Source organism: Electrophorus electricus, chromosome 17, assembly GCF_041902795.1.
Source record: "Electrophorus electricus isolate QZ-2024a chromosome 17, ASM4190279v1, whole genome shotgun sequence".
NCBI classification, from domain to species: domain Eukaryota; kingdom Metazoa; phylum Chordata; class Actinopteri; order Gymnotiformes; family Gymnotidae; genus Electrophorus; species Electrophorus electricus.
The window spans coordinates 20,789,583-20,815,231 of NC_137513.1; the positions used below are offsets into that span (position 1 = coordinate 20,789,583).

Sequence of the window (25,649 nt, forward strand, 5' to 3'; positions counted from 1 at the left end):
AGAATTCAATATGTCTAAATTTGCATTTAGCAAATGCAAATCTAGAAATTTTAGAAAAGCCGTTTAGCAAGTAAATACACTATGTAATAACTGAATGAGCATCTAACATTACCATGCACTAGGGCCTTTTATTGATCCAGTGTGTTGCTTGTAGATTTCAGTGTGCTATTGACTCAGCAGGTATGGAATATGATATGGCGAATCAAAACTAAAATTAATTCCAAATATAAAAGATTGTTGGAAGTTTGTTGAAAGCTTGTTTAAAACAACTTGCAAAGTCTTTGTATGATAACTAAAAGAGGAAGATTAATTGTTACACATTCCTATATTTTATGGTATTTTATGGTAGAGAAGAAGAAGAACTATGGTGTTTGGGTAAAAAAAAAAAAAAGCTTATCTTTCAAGCAACATATTTGGGAGTTGACAACTTGGCACTGAAAGTGCAAGAACTCTCAGTTTTAGTGTTCAGTTAGCTGCTATGTTAAAAAATAGTGTGGCTGATCTATAAGGATATGGATAATATTTGTAAAAACACAAAGTGACATTTCTCAGCCAGAGATTTTAACAAATAAATGTTGCTTCTTATATACGTTTCTGGAGATGTTGTGCAAAATTGTTTTTATTTTCCCTTCTTGGTCATATGAGATAATGTGACCAATTTAAATGAACTGTGAGACACCATAAACCCAGCAGTTCATTCCACCATTCCACTATGCCAGTTCATTCCACCATTGCTAAGGAGTGATCTAGGTAAAGAGGGAGCATATACTGTCTGAACATTTTTATGTCAATGACAAGTAATTTGTCATTACTATGATCTATTTTGAATTAAGAAAGTAACATAATGAACTCTAAGTAACAACAGGCCATGTTTTAATACAGTATGCACTAAATTCCATTGTGTTGCTCTACTTTTGATCCTGTAGACCTGAAGTTGCATTTTTTACTTTAAAGACATCAACCCATGATGTTGGAGGAAAACATGACTTTTGTGAAGGATTTTTTAATTGTTGGTTTTCCTGGACTTCACCCTAACTACTATGGCCTTGTTTCTGTAGTTATGTTCTTTGTTTATATGTGCACCTTGATAGGGAATGGAATATTTGTTATTTTGTTTTCAACAGAAAAAACTCTCCATAAACCTATGTATTATATTTTTGTAAATCTTGTTATATCTGATGTTCTATTCAGTACAACCACATTACCAAAGATAATTGCCAAGTATTGGTTTCAAGCTGGGAATATTCGATTCATACATACTGGCACTAATGGCTATAGAGCGATATGTAGTGGTTTGTTACCCACTTCGGTACCACAGTATTATGACAAACAGAAATGTATTAATTCTGAGCCTAGTGGCTTGGATAGTGGCTTGGATAGTGGCTCATACTAGCATTCTAAGGATGGTTATTCGAGCTTTCCCCCTCCCTTACTGTGGATCCAACACTATTTTACACTGCTACTGTGATCATATATCTGTTACGAGACTCGCATGCACTGACAGGGCTCCATATAGTTTTCCAGCATTTGTTTTTGCCATGGTAATACTGCTGGGATCTCTTGCCATCATTGTGTTTTCTTATGGCTGCATTATTGTTACAGTTCTGCAAATCTGAAGCACTCGGGGTCGGCTGAAGACTCTCTCCACCTGTAGCTCTCAGCTCATCATAATCTCCCTCTTCTTCATTCCTAGGTGTTTTACTTATTTGTCTGCCAATATTGGTATCAGTTTTTATGCTGATTTGCAAATATCCATTATCATGTTGTATAGCCTCCTACCTCCAATGTTCAACCCTCTAATTTATAGTTTGAAAACAACAGAGGTAAAGAAAATTTTGATAAGAAATTTCCAAAAGAATCATGAACATACAAATTTTTAAATATATATATATATATATATATATATATATATATATACTGTGTGTGTGTGTGTGTGTGTGTGTGTGTGTGTGTGTGTGTGTGTGTGTGTGTGTGTGTGTGTGTGTGAAGAAGATTCCTGGTGAGTAATGTATGTGTACTTTAGTAAGATATTCAAAATTGCAGGGAAGTACACAGGTTTCCAGAGAAAAAGGATGCTTCCAACACATGTCTTTTATCAGCTGTGCAAAGAAAGTACTTCGATATTTCTAGGAGAAAGCAGTTTATTTTAGAAAAAAAAAAACAGATATTTAAAACATAATATTCATTCTACACAAGTTCTGAACCTTTAGATTAGTTATTTTCTTCGAGTTTCCTAACTTTATTTGCAAGCAGATATGTCACTGAATGCTACGTCTCTTAGACCTGAGTCTGAAACATGAAACATCCTATATATTATATGCCTGGCAGTTAAATGAATGCATCCTGTTAAAAAGTGCACTGTGATGTGATCAGATCTCTGCGTAGTGTTGAAAAAAATCTATACTTAGAGTTCATAAGTCAGAATACTGTTGAGGAAATCCAAACACCATAAAAGAGATCTTAGTGCAGAGGCTGCTCTGAATTAACAGAAATATCACTGAGGATTTGTTGCCATGATCAGATTACAGAGGATCAGATTAGATGATGGATTTTCACACAGGATGTTTTCAGATCCTAGGACATTTTCATGCTTTAACACAGCTTGTTATCTCAATCAAGAACTAAAGAATTGCCTCTCAAGTTGCATCAACTGTATATAATTTTATCATGCAGGAAAACAGCTGAAATTGCTGAAAAGAAAAAGCAACAAACTCCCTTCAATTCCAGTATGCATTTTAAGAGTTCAGACATATATCATGTTTATCTATGATGGAAGTATGTTATATAAGATGAACAGATACCTACACGTTTGAGCAATAAAATGTATTTAAATAATATAAGCACTTTAATGTGCTGTCATCAAAGAGATGTACTTAGGCAGAATATCCCAATAAAACCACTCACAGTTTCAGAATGAAGAACTTGTTCTGATCATTGCCAAAACTAACTACATGTGTTTGGGATGTTTACACTTGTGGAGGGATTGGTCATTCTGCATGAAAGGGCCTTGTCAATGATATAGTATAGGTTACCTAGCAGGTAAGTGGTTTTATTAGACGCGGTCTCATTTATACCACTAATTTTCACAATTGTAATGTTGGCAGCCATACATGGTGGCATGACTCATTCTCCCATATACAGACAAGAGGAAGCCTGAGTCCTATTTACATCGGTTTAGATTTCTGGGCATTTCACCAAACATTAGCAATTATTTTCCCACGTAGGTCGTTAGAGAGCACTTTGGTGGTTTGATGGTTACCGTCATTCCTGTGTTGGCACAAGAGTTTGTAATCAGACTGAAACTGACCTGCTCAAAGGGTCATGGTATGTTTATTTAGTATATTTGAATGGAGCATACCAACAGGCCATTCACACAAGGGTTAGTTTTAAAACTACCAAAACTTTACATGACCCTACCGTCCATGACTGGTGGAAGAACAGAAGTGGGGGTGGAAAACTGACAGTTGACCAACTGGTACCTATAATTGGCCCATACCTATCTCTTGCCCTGTGGTCTGTTGGAAATGTTTTTGAGATATTGACTGGGACCAATCAGTACATATGGTCTGCTTCAGTGCAAGTTAAAGTGAGGACTTACTTTCGATGTGTGGGCTGTTTGAACACTTTCCCAAACTTGAAGACAAAGATAAGCACTGCTGGACTTTCTCATCATATAGAACAACTTTGAAAAGTACAATTGTAAAAATTTATATTAAAAAGCAATTTAAGTAAATCTAACTTAGTAAATGGTGCATGTTTCTACATGCTTTTGTCTGTAGGTGTTTTTAAAGAACTGTTTATCTCTTACTTGATGAGGCTGGGTTATTAATTTTTTTATTGGAATCTTGTATTTTTTTTACACATCAGGGAGCACACTGTCACAATGAAGGCAAGGCATGAGACCAGACACAATTCCACATAAACATTTTTATTATAATGAAAAAACAAAGTGTCAACAAAGGTAAAACAAACTGAAACAAATCCTGCAGAAGCAGGGACGAGAGCATGACCAAGAGCTGGGATGCATACCAGAGAAGATACCAGTTCTGGGAAGGGATGCAGAAGAGGGGATTTCACACTGGACCGGAGACCCAAGACTGAAGAGGAGAGTGGACAGCATGTTGAACAAAAGGCTGTATAGGAAACTGAACAGGTATCTGTAGGGGCATGGAAATGGAAACAGGGACTGTGACAGTCTTGGAGACAGGAATAGAAATTCTCACAGGTATCGAGACGGAACCAAAGGCAAACACAGGGACAAAGGGGGTTAGAACAATGGAAACAGATACTGACACTGTGATTGGGTTAAATACAAAACCAGTAATGGAAGAATGGATAGGTTCAGGGGTAGACAAAAACAAAGGAGGTGGCAGGAACAAGCATGGCAAGCAAACATGTACAGATGGACAGGCAGGGAACTAGGGAAGAGGTGGGGGGGAAAGTGAGCAGTAAACCAGAGAATAGACAGAGCAGGAAATGTGGCAGCCAGCAGTGTAGAGCACAGAGCAGCCAGCAAGTCAGGCGACAGGGTGGCAGGCGTAGTTGCACCCTCTTGGGAGCAGGGCATGGCAGTACTCTGAGCACACTTCAATACCTCATACACCTCCTACCTCTATCACCTCTGTTGGGACCACACTACCTAGATGGTGTCCTAACAGATTTTGGGGGCTCATCCTCCTTTCTTTTTGGGTGTTTGTTGGTTTTGGCTGGAGTTTTTTGTGTTCTTTGTGGATGAAAGCTTGTTTAAAACAACTTGCTGTGTGTTTAAAACTGTGTTAGCTTTAGGACAGGCATGGCCATCATGACACATTCTTATATTTTATGGTACTTTATGGTAGAGCAGAAGGAGAGCTATTGCGATTGTCAGCAAAGCTTATCTCACAAGCAACATATATGGGCGCTGACAACTAGGCTTTGAGAGGGCAGAAATACTGAGTTTTAGTATTCAGTTAGCAGATAAGTTAAAAAATATTGTGTGGTTGATCTATAAATCGTCCCGTCCAGCTTCAAGCGGTCCACCATCGTCCCCGTCCCGAAGAAACCTCGACCCTCCGACCTCAATGACTACCGTCCTGTCGCCCTCACATCAGTCGTGATGAAGTGCTTTGAAAAGCTAGTCAGAGACTTCATCACATCTTCACTGCCAGCCTCCATGGACCCACTGCAGTTTGCATACCGCCACAACTGCTCCACTGACGATGCAATTGCACATCTGTTCCACACTACACTGACTCACCTGGACGAAGGGAGGGGAAATTATATTAAAATGTTATTTGTCGACTACAGTTCAGCATTTAACACTATCATCCCCTCCCTACTCACTACTAAGTTGGGGGATCTAGGACTGCATACATCCCTGTGTGACTGGATCTCCAACTTCCTAACAGACAGACCACAATCAGTACGGGTGGGCAACTGCGCCTCATCCACCCTCACCCTCAGCACTGGAGCTCCTCAGGGTTGTGTCCTAAGCCCCCTGCTCTACTCACTGTACACCTACGACTGCACAGCCACTTCCAGCTCCACCATCATTGTCAAGTTTGCTGACGACACCGTTGTCATGGGTCTGATCTCGGACAATGACGAGAGGGCCTACCTGGAGGAGATTAAACACCTGGAAAACTGGTGCCAGGAAAATAATCTCCTCCTAAGCATCAGTAAGACAAAGGAGCTGATCGTGGATTGCAGCAAGAAGCAGGAGCGGCACTACCAACCTGTGAGGATCAGTGGAACCACGGTGGAGAGAGTAGATAGTTTCAGGTACCTTGGTGTTCACATCTCGCAGGACCTGTCCTGGTCCTGCCATACCAACTCCCTGGCAAAGAAGGCTCGTCAGCGTCTTTACCACCTCAGACGCCTAAGAGACTTCAGACTGCCCTCCAAAGTACTGCGGAACTTCTACACCTGCACTATCGAGAGCATCCTCATGGGGAACATCACAGTCTGGTTTGGGAATAGCACCAAGCAGGACAGACAAGCACTCCAAAGGGTAGTGCGTTCAGCAGAGCGCATCACTCACACGGAAGTTCCTGACCTGCAAACCATCTACTACAAGCGGTGCCAGACCAAGGCCAGGAGAATTGTGAAGGACCCCACCCATCCCAACAATAGACTCTTCTCTCTGTTGAGGTCAGGGAAGCGCTTTCGCTCCCTGAAGACCAAGACAGAGAGGCTGAAGAGGAGCTTCTTCCCACAGGCCATTCGGGCCCTGAATCAGGGAAACTGATAAACTGTGGGGACCACCACCACCATGTAACATAACTGTATATCTGTATATATATTTATATTCAATTACCTTGTTACACAACAACTGTAGATATGTTATTATACGAAATGGATCTGTACATTCTGTAGATTGTGTACATATATACACAACCATATACATTGTATGTTGTGTATATAATCATAATATACATATATTGTACATACATTGTTAATATATTTTGTACATACATAAAATATATATATATTTATCTTGCATATATATATTTCACATATAGAGAATATATATATTTCTCTATGCACCCCTGTTTTCTTTTCCTCAGTTTGGACAGAGCACTCTCCACCATTTCACTGCGAGTTATATTGTGTATGACTATGTATGTGATGAATAAACCAAACTTGAAACTTGAATAAAGAAATGGATAATATTTGTAAAAACACAAAGTGACATTTCTCACCCAGATATTTTAACCATTAAATGTTGCTTCTTATATACGTTTCTGGAGATGTTGTGCAAAATTGTTTTCATTTTCACTTCCTGGTCATGTGAGATTACATGACAAATATAAATGAATTGTGAGACACCATAAACCCACCAGTTCATTCCACCATTGCTAAGGAGTGATCTAGGTAAAGAGGGAGCATATACTGTCTGAACATTTTTATGTCAATGACAAGTAATTTGTAATTATTATGATGTATTTTGAATTAAGAAAGTGTAACAAAATGAACAGTAATTAACAACAGGCAATGTTTTAATACACAGTGTGCATTACATTACATTGTGTTGCTCTACTTTTTCTCCATTAGACCTGAAATTATATTTTTCACTTTAAGGACGTCAACCCATGATGTGGGAGGAAAACGTGACTTTTGTGAAGGATTTTTTAATTGTTGGTTTTCCTGGACTTCAGCCTAACTACTATGGCCTTGTTTCTGTAGTTATGTTCTTTGTTTATATGTGCACCTTGATGGGGAATGGAATATTTGTTCTATTTTTTGCAACAGAAAAAACCCTCCATAAACCTATGTATTATATTTTTGTAAATCTTGTTATATCTGATGTTCTGTTCAGTACAACCACATTACCAAAGATAATTGCCAAGTACTGGTTTCAAGCTGGGACTATTTCATTTGTAGGTTGTTTTATTCAAATGTATTTAGTGCATTATTTCAGCACAGTCGATTCATACATACTGGCATTAATGGCTATAGATCGATATGTAGTGGTTTGTTACCCACTTCGGTACCACAGTATTATGACAAACAGAAATGTATTAATTCTGAGCCTAGTGGCTTGGTTAGTGGCTCATAGTTTTGTTCTAATGATGGCTATTCGAGCTTTCCCCCTCCCTTACTGTGGAGCCAACACTATTTTACACTGCTACTGTGATCATATATCTGTTACAAGACTTGCATGCATTGACAGGGCTCCATATAGTTTTCCAGCATTTGCTTCTGCCATGGTAATACTGCTAGGATCTCTCGGCATCATTGTGTTTTCTTATGGCTGCATTATTGTTGCAGTTCTGCAAATCTCAAGCACTCGGGGTCGGCTGAAGACTCTCTCCACCTGTAGCTCTCAGCTCATCATAATCTCCCTCTTCTTCATTCCTAGGTGTTTTACTTATTTGTCTGCCAATATTGGTATCAGTTTTAATACTGATTTGCAAATATCCATTATCATGTTGTATAGCCTCCTACCTCCAATGTTCAACCCTCTAATTTATAGTTTGAAAACAACAGAGGTAAAGAAAATTTTGATAAGAAATTTCCAAAAGAATCATGAACATACAAATTTTTAAATATATATATATATATATATATATATATATATATATATATATATATATATATATGTGTGTGTGTGTGTGTGTGTGTGTGTGTGTGTGTGTGTGTGTGTGTGTGTGTGTGTGTGTGTGAAGAAGATTCCTGGTGAGTAATGTATGTGTACTTTAGTAAGATATTCAAAATTGCAGGGAAGTACACAGGTTTCCAGAGAAAAAGGATGCTTCCAACACATGTCTTTTATCAGCTGTGCAAAGAAAGTACTTCGATATTTCTAGGAGAAAGCAGTTTATTTTAGAGGAAAAAAACAGATGTTTAAAACATAATATTCCTTCTACACAAGTTCTGAACCTTTAGATTAGTTATTTTCTTTGAGTTTCCTAACTTTATTTGCAAGCAGATATGTCACTGAATGCTACATCTCTTAGACCTAAGTCTGAAACATGAAACATCCTATATATTATATGCCTGGCAGTTAAATTAACGCATCCTGTTAAAAAGTGCACTGTGATGTGATCAGATCTCAGCTTAGTGTTGAAAAAAATCTATACTTAGAGTTCATAAGTCAGAATACTGTTGAGGAAATCCAAAAACCATAAAAAAAGATCTTAGTGCAGAGGCTAATCTGAATTAACAGAAATATCACTGAGGATTTGTTGCCATGATCAGATTACAGAGGATCAGATTAGATGATGGATCTTCACATAGGATGTGTTCAGATCCTAGGACATTTTCATGCTTTAACACAGCTTGTTATCTCAATCAAGAACTAAAGAATTGCCTCTCAAGTTGCATCAACTGTATATCATTTTATCCTGCAGGAAAACAGCTGAAATTGCTGAACAGAAAAAGCAACAAACTCCCTTCAATTCCAGTATGCATTTTAAGAGTTCAGACATATATCATGTTTATCTATGATGGAAGTATGTTATATAAGATGAACAGATACCTACACGTTTGAGCAATAAAATGTATTTTAAAAATATAAGCACTTTAATGTGCTGTCATCAAAGAGATGTACTTAGGCAGAATATCCCAATAAAACCACTCACAGTTTCAGAATGAAGAACTTGTTCTGATCATTGCCAAAACTAACTACATGTGTTTGGGATGTTTACACTTGTGGAGGGATTGGTCATTCTGCATGAAAGGGCCTTGTCAATGATATAGTATATGTTATCTAGCAGGTAAGTGGTTTTATTAGACGTGGTCTCATTTATACCACTAATTTTCACATTTGTAATGTTGGCAGCCATACAGGGTGGCAGGACTCATTCTCCCATATACAGACAAGAGGAAGCCTGAGTCTTATTTACATCAGTATAGAATTCTGGGCATTTCACCAAACATTAAAAATTATTTTCCTACTTTGGTGGTTAGAGAGCACTTTGGTGGTTTGATGGTTGCAGTCATTTTTGTGATCGCACCAGAGTCTGTCTGTAAACAAACTAAAAATGTCTTGCTCATAGGGTCATGGTAAGTTTATCTAATATATTTGAATGGAGCATACCAACAGGGCGTTTGTGATTGCTTACCAAGTCTGAACACACCCTAAGGTATTTTGAATACCAAATCACTGTTATCTATTCTATAATTGACCCTTAACTATCTCCTGCCCTGTGACCTGTTCAAACTGTTTTTGAGATGTTAACTGTGACTAATCAGTAGAGTCTGCTTCAGCAAAAATTAAAGTGAGGATTACCTAGCCCTAATTAGCTCCTCTAGCACTAGAATGTCTAAAGGTAATACAATTTTCCTAAGGCAAACCAACCATCTATTAGCCCACTCCCCCGGTGTGAAGAAATTAGTGTCTATTGTCTTGCTGATGACACATATTTTGTTGAAAGCACCAACCCTCACATGAACACAAAACTCATACATTACCGAAAATAACCAATGTGATGGCTGCAAGGCAAGATAATCTGTTTATCATGTTTCATATGCAATGTTTTATATGCAAATTTGCTGCATCATTTTGGTGGATATTAAATCTTTGGTTGGAATCCCGCACAGTACGAAACATTCTTTGCTCTTATTATAAAATAAATATGTATTGTACAACCATGTTTTATTAAACACTTACACTTATATATTTATTTTTGCATGACTCGCATATTATTACACACTGTGCAGAAAACATTAAGTGCTTCAAGTTATAATTTCTACTAATAACTCTGATAACAAAACTGCTGCTGTAATATTATTTCACACACACACACACACACACACACACACACGCACACGCACAACTTTGTATTTATGAAGAAATAATACTAACAACAATAAAGTACTATAGAGAGAGATTGATACAGCTGCAGCCTCGATGCCTCTCACTCACACATTTACGTAACAAAAGTTGTCTAATGGTGCACTAATGGTTGCCAAGGAGGAGGGGTGATGTCCTCAGGATCAAGAAATTTCAGTCAGGCTAGAGCAAGGTTGGTCAAATCCGCTTGAACACATGCAAACCTTTCACCTAGACCGGATATATTCTTTCTCAGGCACCCATTCATTTTGTCAATAAACAACCTTGCCGACTGAAGTTGGGCTAAGCACTCATCCTCTGTATTGGCAGGCCTGATAATCCATGTGGAAGCCTCTTCAACTATCACAGCCAGGTCTACTTGCTGCATCCTTTTATTTGGGTCGGTTATTGTGTTACAGTGAAGGCGAGGTGTGAGGCAGGATCCATGTGGACATTTTATTCAAACAAAAGATAACAGTAACAGCAGACATGCAGGGAAAACAAACTGAAAGAAAACAAACCAAAACCAAAGACATAAACTCAATAAAGTGAGACATGAGAAACTTAACATGAATACTCCATGAACAGGATGACAAACAATCACTGACAACAACAAAAGTGCACAGGATATAAACCTGGACCTCTTCTTCCTCTTCTTTTCTTCTTCATCTTCTTCTTCTTCTTCTTCTTCTTCTTCTTCTTCTTCTGATGATGATGATGATGATTATGATGATGATGATGATGATTATTATTATTATTACAGATGTTATATTACTTCTGATTTATTTTTTTATCAGTGCATTATGTCTTATGCATATATGTAATGTTTGTAATGTAATACACTAAACATTTTATTAAAACCCGTGGTTATAGAATATAATTATTTACTAGAGTTCTTGCTATATTGTATATTATTTAAAGGAATATTATATAAATATTTAAATGATATGCATACTTAATTAAAACTTTCTTAAGATAAGCCACAAGATGTATTAATATGTCTTCACAAATGTGTCTTCAGACACCCCAAGACATGGAGATAGCTGGATATGTATGCTTTAGTGTCCTTTAGGGAAAACTACCGCTATGCTTGATTTTAAATGAGGGCAAGCCACAAAAACAAAACAAAAAACATCAGATCATATGACATCAAGTATTGCTGCATTAGCATATATTAAGATTACATCAACTAGCTGGACTCAGGTGTAATGGAAAACCATATATAAACTGATGCTTATGTGATTCATCTTTTGTTGGGTATTGTGAGGGTGGCTTTGAGAATTTTGTCTGTCTAAGACTTCTAAAAGACGACAAATACTGCTGAACAAACAAAGGCAAGACAATACTTAGCATCTGATTACTTCTGACTACTCTTAGTTCTATATTACTGGGCATATATTATGGCTTTATAATGACTATTAATTTGTGCTTTGAAAAATAAAAGTTGTGTATTAAATAGTAAATAGTAATGTATGTACAGTAATTATAGATGAGCTCTTACACTTGAATTAGCAATTTCATCTGTATGTGTTTGTTCAATGTTCTTGGAAGATATAATTTATCATTCTGTTTCTCACTTTATATTGCAGAGAGTAAACACCCCAGTGTTTCATTTGTTTCATCAGGTGTATTATCAGGTGGATTTGAAGCACTGACAAAAGTTATGGATCAACGTGCCAATTCTACACGAATTACAGAATTCTTCCTCCTTGGATTTCCAGGACTCCTTCCAGAATATTATGCAGCAGTTGGAACCCTTCTTCTCTTCATTTATCTCACACTTGCAGGGGGAAATATTTTCATTATTGCATTTGTGTCTTATGAAAAGAGCCTTCAAAAACCATGCTACCTGATCTTCTGCAATCTTGCTGCGGTGGACTTTGCTTTTGGAACCACAACAATGCCTAAAATCATTGCAAAATATTTGCTTAAAGAGGAAACCCTTGCATTCCATGCTTGCTTTGTACAAATGTTTTTTGTCCATTATCTTGGGATTGTCACGACTTTCACTTTGTTATTAATGACTGTTGATCGATTTATTGCCATATGTAACCCCCTCAGATACCCTGCACTTGTTACAAACCATTCCACAGCAATTGCATGTCTAGTGACCTGGGTGCTTCCAATCCCACTGCTGACAGCTATAGTTATACAAACCATAGCTGAGCACTACTGTGACTCCAATGTAATTGCACAGTGTTTTTGTGATCATAATTCCATGAGTAAGCTAGCCTGTACTGATGCTAAGAATGCAAAGCTGCTTTTCTTTTGTGTGGCTATGACAGTGCTGATGGGTCCCCTCGCTTTCATCATATTTTCCTACACAGCAATCATCATAACTGTTTTAAAAATATCCAATGTACAAACAATATACAAAACATTCTCCACATGTAGCCTTCAGCTTCTTACTATATGCATTTACTATGTTCCCCGGTGTACCTCTTATATTACTGACATAAAGGTTCAAATGAACATTAGTGCTCGCATTATGATATGTATGTGGTATAGTCTGTTCCCTCCTCTTGTCAATCCAGTGATATTCTGCTTTCAAACCAAGCTAATACGAGATATTTTCATGATGAAATTAAGAAAGATTAGGACCAATCATCAACTGAAACCTTTATACTAAAAAAAAAGGTTTTGGGACACAATTGCAATGAACATAAATTTTGTGCGTGTGGAAATTTTCTAACATCTGACATCAAAATCTTGGTTAAATTCTCTTCCTCTTAGTATTGTGATTTTTGCACTGTCAATACTGAAAGAACCTTCAAACAGAAAAGAAAATGTTTCTGTAAAAAGTGTAAAAACAAAATGTTTTCTGTACACTGTTTTTGTACACTCTAACAATTAAAAGCAAATACAGCTTAAAATAATAAGTTTATTCCCAGTTTTTAGGGTTTCAAAAGAACACAGTTAGTATTGAATCTCAGATAGGAAAGCAAGATTAAGTTGCAGTCTCAAGGAACTTCTACATATAAAAATTGAATATAATTGCCTTATTATTACTCAAAGTTGCATATACAATACCCAAGAAAGAATGTCAAAATATTGTACTATAAAATGTTGAAAATACAACTTAAAAAGTGTTGTTTCTATTGTTAGTTATCTTATCTTTAAACTAGAAAGCTTGTTAGGCATGCTGAGTATAATAAAATATACCAGTGGTTACGTTTTGTTGCTATTACAGAAAATATAATAGGTTTCACCTATTATGGTAAGTAAAAGTGCTCAACATTATCTTCATTGTTGGCTAGTAGTATTAAATGTAAAATTAGCACCAGCCAGTCAGAGTGACACTACAATGTGTGCAATCTTCCTTCTCTCATCTTTTCTCATCTTGAGGCTCAGGGTTCAGAAATTGACCGTGATACCAGCTGAAAACATGCCCCTTTCTGAAGTCATTTAATGGTCAACAGTTTTTCTACCGTTACTGAACGTCACTGTAGCAAGCTAATGTCAAATAAAATGAAAAATAAAGGTTTTGCTTGTTTATTCAGATTGCAAACTACTAACATTATGTTTTCGATGTTTATTTCTTTAAATGCACAAGGAAATGATCACTAGGCCCTTAGTCTATCATCATAATCATCATCATCTTATTATTATTATTCAGTTCTTATTCTTCTTATTCAGTCCATTTCATGGCTGCAGTGGCTGCAAGATAATCAAAGAATCCCAAGTGTCTCAGTCCTCAGCCACCTCCTACAGCAGCTCCTGTGGAATCCCCAGATGTTCCAGGATCCACAAAACGTGTATACTGGAGTAACAAACTCTCATGCATCCTAAACTACTTGGGAGAGGATAAAGAGCTGGCCACTGTTCCACAGTCAGGATAGAATCTGCATTTTTTCTCATGAATCTGAGGCTAATAAATCAGATGAAATGTCCTTTCACAGACTATTCGAGAGAGAAATGTGATATCTCTATAGTTTGCACAGATTTTATGGACTACATTCTTCAAAACTGGGATCACCATGCAGTTTCTGAGGTCAATGAGATATTGGAAGTGCATGTCATACAAGACAGTCTCCCAATATCCAGGACTTTCATCAATTTCAGGCCAAGGTCATCTGCCCCTGCTGCTTTGCCACTGTAGAGCTTTCCTATTATCTTAGTGTCAGGGAAATGGAATATGACTCCTCTCTCACAGTAGCCTCTTGTTCTAACTCCTGCATAGGATGCATGTTTCTTAAGAAATTTCTCAGAGTGTTCCTTATAATGCCCAACAATATTCTCTGTCAAATTCAGAGCTTCACCATTGTTGAGCATGGCTTGGATGATGTCCCTCCTTCTCCTTCTAAGTTGTCAAAGTGTTTTCTAGAACCTCTTTGAAGCCACCAAAAAGTCATTCTCCATGGCCTCTCTAAATTTCCAAGCATCCAAAAGCAACAAACCTTTGCTGTCCAGTACCCTTCAGCTGAATCAGGAGTTATCCAAGCCTAGCCAGGCCTGGAAAGCAAACTTCATCTACTTGACAGAATCCCTCATTGCTAGTGTCCAGCACCAGGTTCCTGGATTGCTGACATAACAAGCAGCATTAAACTGTTCTTAAAAGGAAAACTATTTTCATGTGTGAAAGCCCCCTTTTTCATGTGTACAGCAAACATACCCAAAGAAGACTTGTAACCTTCTCTTCAAAGAAGTTGATGAAATCCTCTGAAGTAAGAGAGGAGGGAGAAGGGGAAGGGGGCGGTTTGAGGAGAAATGAGAAAATAGCGAAATAGTGAAGAGCTCTGCAGAAGAATGATTTTGCAGATATTACTTCCAGTGAGAAGTTGGAAGGATTGGTATGAGTGGAGGTCTGAATCTAGGTGAGAATTTTCCCCTACCATTGCTCAGCAGTTTACAGTTCTCCCCTGTTACAGTGCATTACTTCTGAGAGAGGGCACAGCATGTTAACTGATGAGGAGAGTGGGGAGAGGAAAGTTTTAGTAGCTGTATCCAGGGAGAGAGAAGAAAAAGATCCAGCATGAGGAAGGGTAATCAAGACAGTAGAAGCAAAAGGGTAGAGGGAGGAATGGAGCACAGGTTGCAGCAGAAGGAGGAAGAACAAGTAGTAGAGGTGTCAACATGGAGAGTCAGGAGAGACAGATGAAAGTGATGTTTTGAGAGGTGGGGGAGGGTGACTGTGATGTCCAGTACTGGAGTGGTCCAGCTGAATGTCCAGAATGTTGCCTATTACGTAAGTCGGTGGAAACTGGTTGCAGGTGAGGTCAAATAAGAATAATATGAAGGAAGCAAGATGACTGGTTTGTCTGATGACTGGTTTGTCTGGTGTAATGTTGGAGTCACCATGGAGAATGAGTGGGTTTCCACTGATGTGGAGTTGACTCATAAGAGTGTCAAGCTGATTAGTAAACTGATTAATAATGATCTTGTTTACCTTAACATTGGACATACTTCTTCATTAAAACACTCATTTTAGAGAATTATATGGGTTAATTTGGATGTAGAAATATAATACCATAACTTTTCAGATCCTTATAAAATTGCAGTTAACATGCTGGGGTCTGTCTAGGTCTGTCTTTGGGACTTTTTACACTACATTTTTACATTTGATATATATATATATATATATATATATATATATATATGAAACATTTGTAGTTAGTTTGTAATAGTCTTAGTGTCTTTCTTATAAGGGCAGGTTTGCCACCTCTTTCATTTGTTTCCCTTTGCTGTGCCCTCAGCAGAGTAGGCCTAGATTCTTCCATCTCAAATGCGCTCACAATGGTCGCAAAGGATAGGGAAGGTTCTGTCTCCTCTATGTATAGGGGATATCAAGATATTTTCCCAGGTTCTCAAGGAATATTCTTCTCCTGTGAAGCTTCCTACTGTTCTTTCCTGGATCTTTCTCAGTGCAAATTGCAAAGTCATTGTATGCCAACACAGAGCTGATGTGTTGAGAGAAAAGTCTGTACATAAAATTCGAACCTGGATCAGACTGAATTAGACTGAATTTGTTTGGTCAGCCCAAACAGAGTACAAAATTTGATGAGAGGCTTAGTTGCTGATTTTGATTTCAAGGAATTTGAGTGGCTTCAGGAAGCCTTGGGGCAGATCACATAAGAGTCAGTATAGTACAGCTTTGGACAAGGTATCCTTAGTTCCTATGGGAACACAAAGATTTTCAAACAGTTCTCTTATTGCAACTATGGAACAAAGAGGAGCAGAAGGAATGACCTAGTTTGCCTTTCCAACAAGCTGACAGGTGCAACACAAATCAGACTTAATGGAAGGCCACAATTTTTAAGACATGCTGAAGTGTCTTTCTAATCCCCAGTTGGCTATATAATCAGTGTTCTTGAGCTAATGATAAATGTGAGACCTCTACAAACAGGAAACAGAGTAATTCTTCAATGGGAGCATAAGCAGAATTCAGTGTGTTCATTTACAATGTCTGGCAGTGTAAATATCTCTCCACCAGCAAGGTCATTGCCTAAAATAAACAATACCCTGCTAATAGGTATCTTAGCTCAATCCACACCTGTCACAATCCAAGTAATATTATCTGAACTCAGAAATACACTGTATCATTAAAGTCAGGTGTTTCATTCAAGCTCATTGCAACAGTAGTATAAAATAAAACAGCTAGCCACGTAGTCTTTACAAACATTTGTGAAAGAATGGGTCAATCTGAAGAGCTCACTAAATTTGACCATGGTACTGTAACAGGATGCTACCGTTACAAGCCACTTTGTGAAATTTCTTCCCTCTTAGATATTCCATAATCAACTGAAAGTTGTATTATTTAAAATTTTGCAGCTTTTTGGAACCTGGGCAACTCAGCCATGAAATGCAGGCCACATAAAGTTACAGAGCAAGGTCTGAGGCACAAGTCACCAACATTCCACTGACTCAATATATGCAGAGTTCCAAACCTCCTCTGGTATTAACATCAGCAGAAGAACAGGAGCTTCATGGTATAGGTTTCCATGAAAAGCTGAATGCAAGCCTTACATCACTAGTACAATGCCAAGCATCAGATGGAGTTGTATAAAGCATTTGGCCACTTAACTCTGGAGCAGAAGAACTGTATTGTGTGGAGTGATGAATCATGATTCTCTATCTGGTAGTTTGATGAATGAATCTGGGTTTGGTGAATGCCATGAGAATGTTACCTGCCTGATTGCATTGTGCCAACTGTAAAGTTTGGTGGAGGAGGAATAATGCTATAGGGATGTTTTTCAAAAGTTGGCAAAGGCACCTTAGTTCCAGTGAAGGGAAACCTTGATGCTTCAGCATACCAAGACATTTTGGATAACTGTATGCTTCCAACTTTGTAGGAATTATATGGGGAAGGCCCTTTTCAGTTCTAGCATGACTTTGCCCCAGTGCACAAAGCAAGGTCCATAAAGTCATGGTCGGGTGAGTTTAGTGTGGAATAACTTGACTGGCGCACACAGAACCCTGACATCGACCACATCAAACATGTTTGGGATGAACAAGAATGGAGACTGTGAGCAAGGACATCTCAATCAACATTGGTGTGTAACCTCACAAATGCTCTTCTGGATGAATGGACAAAAATTTTTACAGGCATAGAGTCCTAAATCTTGTGGAAAACTTTTTCAGAAGAATGGAACCTGTTATAGATGCAAAAGGGAGACAAACTCCATATTAATGCATATGGATTTTGAATGCGATGTCACAAGGTGTAGGTGTAATGTATTTTGGTCATATAGCATGCACTGGGTAAATGAACTCTGAGTGCATCAAGTTCAATTCCCTGCACCAAAATGTCACTGCTGCAATAGAAGTCACTGGAGAATGGCTGCAGACTATCCGAGATAAACTACAGAAAGGTTTATCTCACTGAGAACAAGTCTTAAAAACAAACTCGACTGTAGATAAGATTGAAAAAATCAGATGTAAAATACCATTAGAAAAGAGTGCACACAAAGCATTAAACTGAGTCAAGAACATTCCAGTGTCTCAGTATGTCACTGCAGAACTCATGAGAATTCAATATGTCTAGATTTGCATTTAGCAAATGCAAATCTAGAAATTTTAGAAAAGCCGTTTAGCAAGTAAATACACTATGTAATAACTGAATGAGCATCTAACATTACCATACACTAGGGCCTTTTATTGATCCAGTGTGTTGCTTGTAGATTTCAGTGTGCTATTGACTCAGCAGGTATGGAATATGATATGGCGAATCAAAAACTAAAATGAATTCCAAATATAATTGTTGGAGGTTTGTTGAAAGCTTGTTTAAAACAACTTGCAAAGTGTTTGTGTGATAACTAGAAGAGGAAGATTAATTGTTACACATTCCTATATTTTATGGTATTTTATGGTAGAGCAGAAGAAGAATTATGGTGTTTGGTAAAAAAAAAAAAAAAAGCTTATCTTTCAAGGAACATATTTGGGAGTTGACAACTTGGCACTGAAAGTGCAAGAACTCTCAGTTTTAGTGTTCAGTTAGCTGCTATGTTAAAAAATAGTGTGGCTGATCTATAAGGAAATGGATAATATTTCTAAAAACGCAAAGTGACATTTCTCAGCCAGAGATTTTAACCATTAAATGTTGCTTCTTATATACGTCTCTGGAGATGTTGTGCAAAATTGTTTTTATTTTCCCTTCTTGGTCATGTGAGATAATGTGACCAATATAAATGAACTGTGAGACAGCGTAAATCCAATAGTTGCTAAAAAGCTATGCCAGTTCATTCCACCATTGCTAAGGAGTGATCTAGGTAAAGAGGGAGTATATACTGTCTGAACATTTTTATGTCAATGGTATGTAATTTGTAATTATTATGATCTATTTTGAATTAAGAAAGTAACATAATGAACTCTAAGTAACAACAGGCAATGTTTTAATACAGTATGCATTAAATTCCATTGTGTTGCTCTACTTTTGATCCTGTAGACCTGAAGTTGCATTTTTTACTTTAAAGACATCAAACCATTATGTTGGAGGAAAACATGACTTTTGTGAAGGATTTTTTAATTGTTGGTTTTCCTGGACTTCACCCTAACTACTATGGCTTTGTTTCTGTAGTTATGTTCTTTGTTTATATGTGCACCTTGATAGGGAATGGAATATTTGTTGTTTTGTTTTCAACAGAAAAAACTCTCCATAAACCTATGTATTATATTTTTGTAAATCTTGTTATATCTGATGTTCTGTTCAGTACAACCACATTACCAAAGATAATTGCCAAGTATTGGTTTCAAGCTGGGAATATTTCATTTGTAGGTTGTTTTGTTCAAATGTATTTAGTGCATTATTTCAGCACAGTCGATTCATACATACTGGCACTAATGGCTATAGATCGATATGTAGCGGTTTGTTACCCACTTCGGTACCACAGTATTATGACAAACAGAAATGTATTAATTCTGAGCCTAGTGGCTTGGATAGTGGCTCATACTAGCATTCTAAGGATGGCTATTCAAGCTTTCCCCCTCCCTTACTGTGGAGCCAACACTATTTTACACTGCTACTGTGATCATATATCTGTTACGAGACTTGCATGCATTGACAGGGCTCCATATAGTTTTCCAGCATTTGTTTTTGCCATGGTAATACTGCTGGGATCTCTCGGCATCATTGTGTTTTCTTATGGCTGCATTATTGTTGCAGTTCTGCAAATCTCAAGCACTCGGGGTCGGCTGAAGACTCTCTCCACCTGTAGTTCTCAGCTCATCATAATCACCCTCTTCTTCATTCCTAGGTGTTTTACTTATTTGTCTGCCAATATTGGTATCAGTTTTAATGCTGATTTGCAAATATGCATTGTCATGTTGTATAGCCTCCTACCTCCGATGTTAAACCCTTTAATTTATAGTTTGAAAACAACAGAGATAAAGAAAATTTTGATAAGAAATTTCCAAAAGAATCATGAACATACAAATGTTTAAAAAAAAAAAAATAATAAAAAAAAAAAAAATAAATAAAAAATAAAATATATATATATATATATATATATATATATATATATATATATATATATATATATATATATATAGTGTGTGAGTGTGTGTGTGTGTGTGTGTGTGTGTGTGTGTGTGTGTGTGTGTGTGTGTGTGATGAAGATTCCTGGTGAGTAATTTATGTGTACTTTAGTAAGATATTCATAATTGCAGGGAAGTACACAGGTTTCCAGAGAAAAAGGATGCTTCCAACACATGTCTTTTATCAGCTGTGCAAAGAAAGTACTTCGATATTTCTAGGAGAAAGCAGTTTATTTTAGAGGAAAAAAAACAGATGTTTAACACATAATATTCATTCTACACAACTTCTGAAACTTTAGATTAGTTATTTTCTTCGAGCTTCCTAACTTCATTTGCAAGCAGATATGTCACTGAATGCTACGTCTATTAGACCTGAGTCTGAAACATGAAACATCCTATATATTATATGCCTGGCAGTTAAATTAATGCATCCTGTTAAAAAGTGCACTGTGATGTGATCAGATCTCAGCGTAGTGTTGAAAAAAATATATACTTAGAGTTCATAAGTCAGAATACTGTTGAGGAAATCCAAAAACCATAAAAGAGATCTTAGTGCAGAGGCTGCTCTGAATTAACAGAAATATCACTGAGGATTTGTTGCCATGATCAGATTACAGAGGATCAGATTAGATGATGGATCTTCACACAGGATGTTTTCAGATCCTAGGACATTTTCATGCTTTAACACAGCTTGTTATCTCAATCAAGAACTAAAGAATTGCCTGTCAAGTTGCATCAGCTGTATATCATTTTATCATGCAGGAAAACAGCTGAAATTGCTGAAAAGAAAAAGCAACAAACTCCCTTCAATTCCAGTATGCATTTTAAGAGTTCAGACATATATCATGTTTATCTATGATGGAAGTATGTTATATACGATGAACAGATACCTACACGTTTGAGCAATAAAATGTATTTAAAAAATATAAGCACTTTAATGTGCTGTCATCAAAGAGATGTACTTAGGCAGAATATCCCAATAAAACCACTCACAGTTTCAGAATGAAGAACTTGTTCTGATCATTGCCAAAACTAACTACATGTGTTTGGGATGTTTACACTTGTGGAGGGATTGGTCATTCTGCATGAAAGGGCCTTGTCAATGATATAGTATAGGTTATCTAGCAGGTAAGTGGTTTTATTAGACGCGGTCTCATTTATACCACTAATTTTCACAATTGTAATGTTGGCAGCCAAACATTAGCAATTATTTCCCCACGTAGGTCGTTAGAGAGCGCTTTGGTGGTTTGATGGTTACAGTCATTCCTGTGTTGGCACAAGAGTTTGTAATCAGACTGAAACTGACCTGCCCAAAGGGTCATGGTATGTTTATTTAGTATATTTGAATGGAGCATACCAACAGGCCAATCACACAAGGGTTCATTTTAAAACTACCAAAACTTTACATGACCCTACCGTCCATGACTGGTGGAAGAACAGAAGTGGGGGTGGAAAACCGACAGTTGACCAACTGGTACCTATAATTGACCCATACCTATCTCTTGCCCTGTGGTCTGTTGGAAATGTTTTTGAGATATTGACTGGGACCAATCAGTACATATGGTCTGCTTCAGTGCAAGTTAAAGTTAGGCCTTACTTTCGATGTGTGGGCAGTTTGACAACCTTCCCAAACTTGAGGACAAAGATAAGCACTGCTGGACTTTCTCATCGTATAGAACAACTTTGAAAAGTACAATTTCAAAAATGTATTTTAAAAGCAATTTATTTATTCTTCTTCATTCCTAGGTGTTTGAATTATTTGTCTGCCAATGTTGCTATCAGTTTTAATGCTAAAATTGTCATGTTGTATAGCCTCCTACCTCTGATGTTCAACCCTCTAATTTATACTTTGAGATCAATAGAGGTAAAGAAAATTTTGATAAGAAAAAAAAGAGTCATGTACATACAAATCTTTAAATATATAAACAGCTGTATATGTATACAGTACTGTGAAAACATCTTAGGCCATTATTAGATTTGTTGTTTTATCAGTGGTATAATGACCATATATAATTATTTATCACATATTACAAACAGAAAATACCGGAAATATGTACACAAAATTTGGTCTTGTATATACTTAAATACTTATATATACTTATTTACTAAGCTTCCAATTCATTAAACTCAAATAACATGTATGTAATGCTGAAGCATGTCTTGCATAAACCTGGTGCAATAGATCTAATAGGTCTATTACAATGATTAGGGTTCCAATGCATTCAGATTTAAAAGACCCAGGTTCCTGCTGTTGCTCAAGTGCAGTAGGAGGTCACACTAAATACTTACCACTGTAGCCTACAGAAGCTGTTTTTAAGATGTTTTTTTTAATTAAATTTAATATACACTTCTTGTACTTTCCTGTACTTGCATTCTAATAAAGAGACTGAAATTATACCATTGCTTATACAAAAATCTAAAGGTGGCCTAAAGACATTTGAACAGTAGTAAAAGATGTAGAGATATTCAAAATTGTAGTGAAGTACACGAGGTTTCCTGACAAACAGCACATTTCGAATTGACGTCCTTCATCAGCTATGCAAGCAAAGTGCTTCTGAAATCTAGGAGCAGAAACCAGTTTATATTAGGAAAAAAAAGTATATGCTTAAAATCTGGCATTCATTCAATGGTATTTTACAGTTCCAAAAGTGTAGATCAGTTCTTTTTCTTTGGGTTTCCTAACTTCATTTGCAAACAGAAATGCCATTGAGGCAATGTCCATCAATATAAAATGAAGTTAGGAAACTCATTTGCTTGTACTTTGTCCCAACATGAAACATCATGATCTGATCAGGTGTGGAAAAAAGTTTACACTTACGGTTCATAAGTTTGAATACCGTGGAGGACCTCCAAAGACAATAAAAGAGAGCTCAGTTCAGAGGTTGGTCTGATATGAGCTGGAATATCATTGTAATTCTATTACCATAATTAGATTACAGAGGATCAGACGAGAGGATTAATGTTCACACAGGATTTCTTCAGCTCATTTTCATGATTTAAAACAGCTAGTTATTCTCAATCAAAAACTAAACAATTACCTGCCAAGTTGAGTCAACTGTATATAATTGTATCCTTCAGGCAAACAGCTAAAACATTTCTGAAATTAAAAAGGAACAAACACCCTTCAATTCCAGTATGTATTTGGAGAGCTCAGTCACATATCATGTTTATTTATGGACAAATATGATGTATAAGCGAAATAATTACCTATATATTTGAGCAACAAAATGTAACTTTCCATGTTCTATCGCAAAAGAGATGTTTTTACGCAGTAAATGCCAACAAACTGCCCATAGGTTCAGTATGAAGAACTTGTTCTGATCGATGCCAAAAACAGAGGGGATCTGGCTTTCTTAGACAATGTTTCATTTATACCATTAATTTGCACAATGTTGGCATCCATACAGGGTGGGGTGACTCATTCCCTCTATATACAGACAAGAAGAAGCCTGAGTCTTATTTACATCAGTATAGAATTCTGGGCATTTCACCAAACATTAAAAATTATTTTCCTACTTTGGTGGTTAGAGAGCACTTTGGTGGTTTGATGGTTGCAGTCATTTTTGTGATCGCACCAGAGTCTGTCTGTAAACAAACTAAAAATGTCTTGCTCATAGGGTCATGGTAAGTTTATCTAGTATATTTGAACGGAGCGTACCAACAGGGCGTTTGTGATTGCCTACCAAGTCTGAACACACCCTAAGGTATTTTGAATACCAAATCACTGTTATCTATTCTATAATTGACCCTTAACTATCTCCTGCCCTGTGACCTGTTCAAACTGTTTTTGAGATATTATCTGTGACTAATCAGTAGAGTCTGCTTCAGCAAAAATTAAAGTGAGGATTACCTAGCCCTAATTAGCTCCTCTAGCACTAGAATGTCTAAAGGTAATACAATTTTCCTAAGGCAAACCAACCTATTAGCCCACTGCCCCGGTGTGAAGAAATTAGTGTCTATTGTCTTGCTGATGACACATATTTTGTTGAAAGCACCAACCCTCACATGAACACAAAACTCATACATTACCAAAAATAACCAATGTGATGGCTGCAAGGCAAGATAATCTGTTTATCATGTTTCATATGCAATGTTTTATATGCAAATTTGCTGCATCATTTTGGTGGATATTAAATCTTTGGTTGGAATCCCGCACAGTACGAAACATTCTTTGCTCTTATTATAAAATAAATATGTATTGTACAACCATGTTTTATTAAACACTTACACTTATATATTTATTTTTGCATGACTCGCATATTATTACACACTGTGCAGAAAACATTAAGTGCTTCAAGTTATAATTTGTGCATGCACGATTTCTACTAATAACCCTGATAAAAAAAACTGCTGCTGTAATATTATTTCACACACACACACACACACACACACACACACACACACACACACACACACACACACACACACAACTTTGTATTTATGAAGAAATTATACTAACAACAATAAAGTACTAGAGAGAGATTGATACAGCTGCAGCCTCGATGCCTCTCACTCACACATTTACGTAACAAAAGTTGTCTAATGGTGCACTAATGGTTGCCAAGGAGGAGGGGTGATGTCCTCAGGATCAAGAAATTTCAGTCAGGCTAGAGCAAGGTTGGTCAAATCCGCTTGAATACATGCAAACCTTTCACCTAGACCAGATGTATTCTTTCTCAGGCACCCATTCATTTAGTCAATAAACAACCTTGACGACTGAAGTTGGGCTAAGCACTCATCCTCTGTATTGGCAGGCCTGATAATCCATGTGGAAGCCTCTTCAACTATCACAGCCAGGTCTACTTGCTGCATCCTTTTATTTGGGTCGGTTATTGTGTTACAGTGAAGGCGAGGTGTGAGGCAGAATCCATGTGGACATTTTATTCAAACAAAAGAAAACAGTAACAACAGACATACAGGGAAAACAAACTGAAAGAAAACAAACCAAAACCAAAGACATGAACTCAATAAAGTGAGACATGAGAAACTTAACATGAATACTCCATGAACAGGATGACAAACAATAACTGACAACAACAAGAGTGCAAAGGATATAAACCTGGACCTCTTCTTCCTCTTCTTCTTCCTCTTCTTCTTCTTCTTCTTCTTCTGGTGGTGATGATAATGATGATTTTTATTATTATTATTATTATTATTACAGATGTTATATTACTTCTGATTTTTTTTTTATCAGTGCATTATGTCTTATGCATATATGTAATGTTTGTAATGTAATACACTAAACATTTTATTAAAACCCGTAGTTATAATAACATAAAATTTAGAATATAATTATTTACTAGAGTTCTTGCTATATTGTATATTATTTAAAGGAATATTATATAAATATTTAAATGATATGCATACTTAATTAAAACTTTCTTAAGATAAGCCACAAGATGTATTAATATGTCTTCACAAGTGT

General features: G+C 36.8%; 3 protein-coding genes and 1 pseudogene across 3 annotated transcripts; all 4 read left to right on the forward strand.

Annotated features, from left to right (window-relative positions):
- The first annotated feature begins 964 nt into the window (after positions 1-964).
- LOC113569254 (olfactory receptor 52B2-like) lies at positions 965-1,880 on the forward strand (annotated as a pseudogene).
- A 4,967-nt stretch (positions 1,881-6,847) lies between these two features.
- LOC118242560 (olfactory receptor 52E8-like) lies at positions 6,848-8,027 on the forward strand. Its single transcript, XM_035534336.2, has one exon. It carries the CDS (start codon positions 7,071-7,073, stop codon positions 8,025-8,027), a length of 957 nt encoding a protein of 318 aa, XP_035390229.1. The 5' UTR covers positions 6,848-7,070.
- A 3,891-nt stretch (positions 8,028-11,918) lies between these two features.
- On the forward strand, positions 11,919-13,110 carry LOC113568787 (olfactory receptor 2AT4-like). Its single transcript, XM_026996945.3, has one exon. The coding sequence runs from the start codon at positions 11,919-11,921 to the stop codon at positions 12,882-12,884; it is 966 nt and encodes a 321-aa protein (XP_026852746.2). The 3' UTR covers positions 12,885-13,110.
- Positions 13,111-19,177: 6,067 nt separating this feature from the next.
- LOC118242559 (olfactory receptor 52E8-like) lies at positions 19,178-21,708 on the forward strand. Its single transcript, XM_035534334.1, has 2 exons — positions 19,178-20,103; positions 21,657-21,708. The coding sequence occupies exons 1-2, from the start codon at positions 19,178-19,180 to the stop codon at positions 21,706-21,708; spliced, it is 978 nt and encodes a 325-aa protein (XP_035390227.1).
- The last annotated feature ends 3,941 nt before the right edge of the window (positions 21,709-25,649 follow it).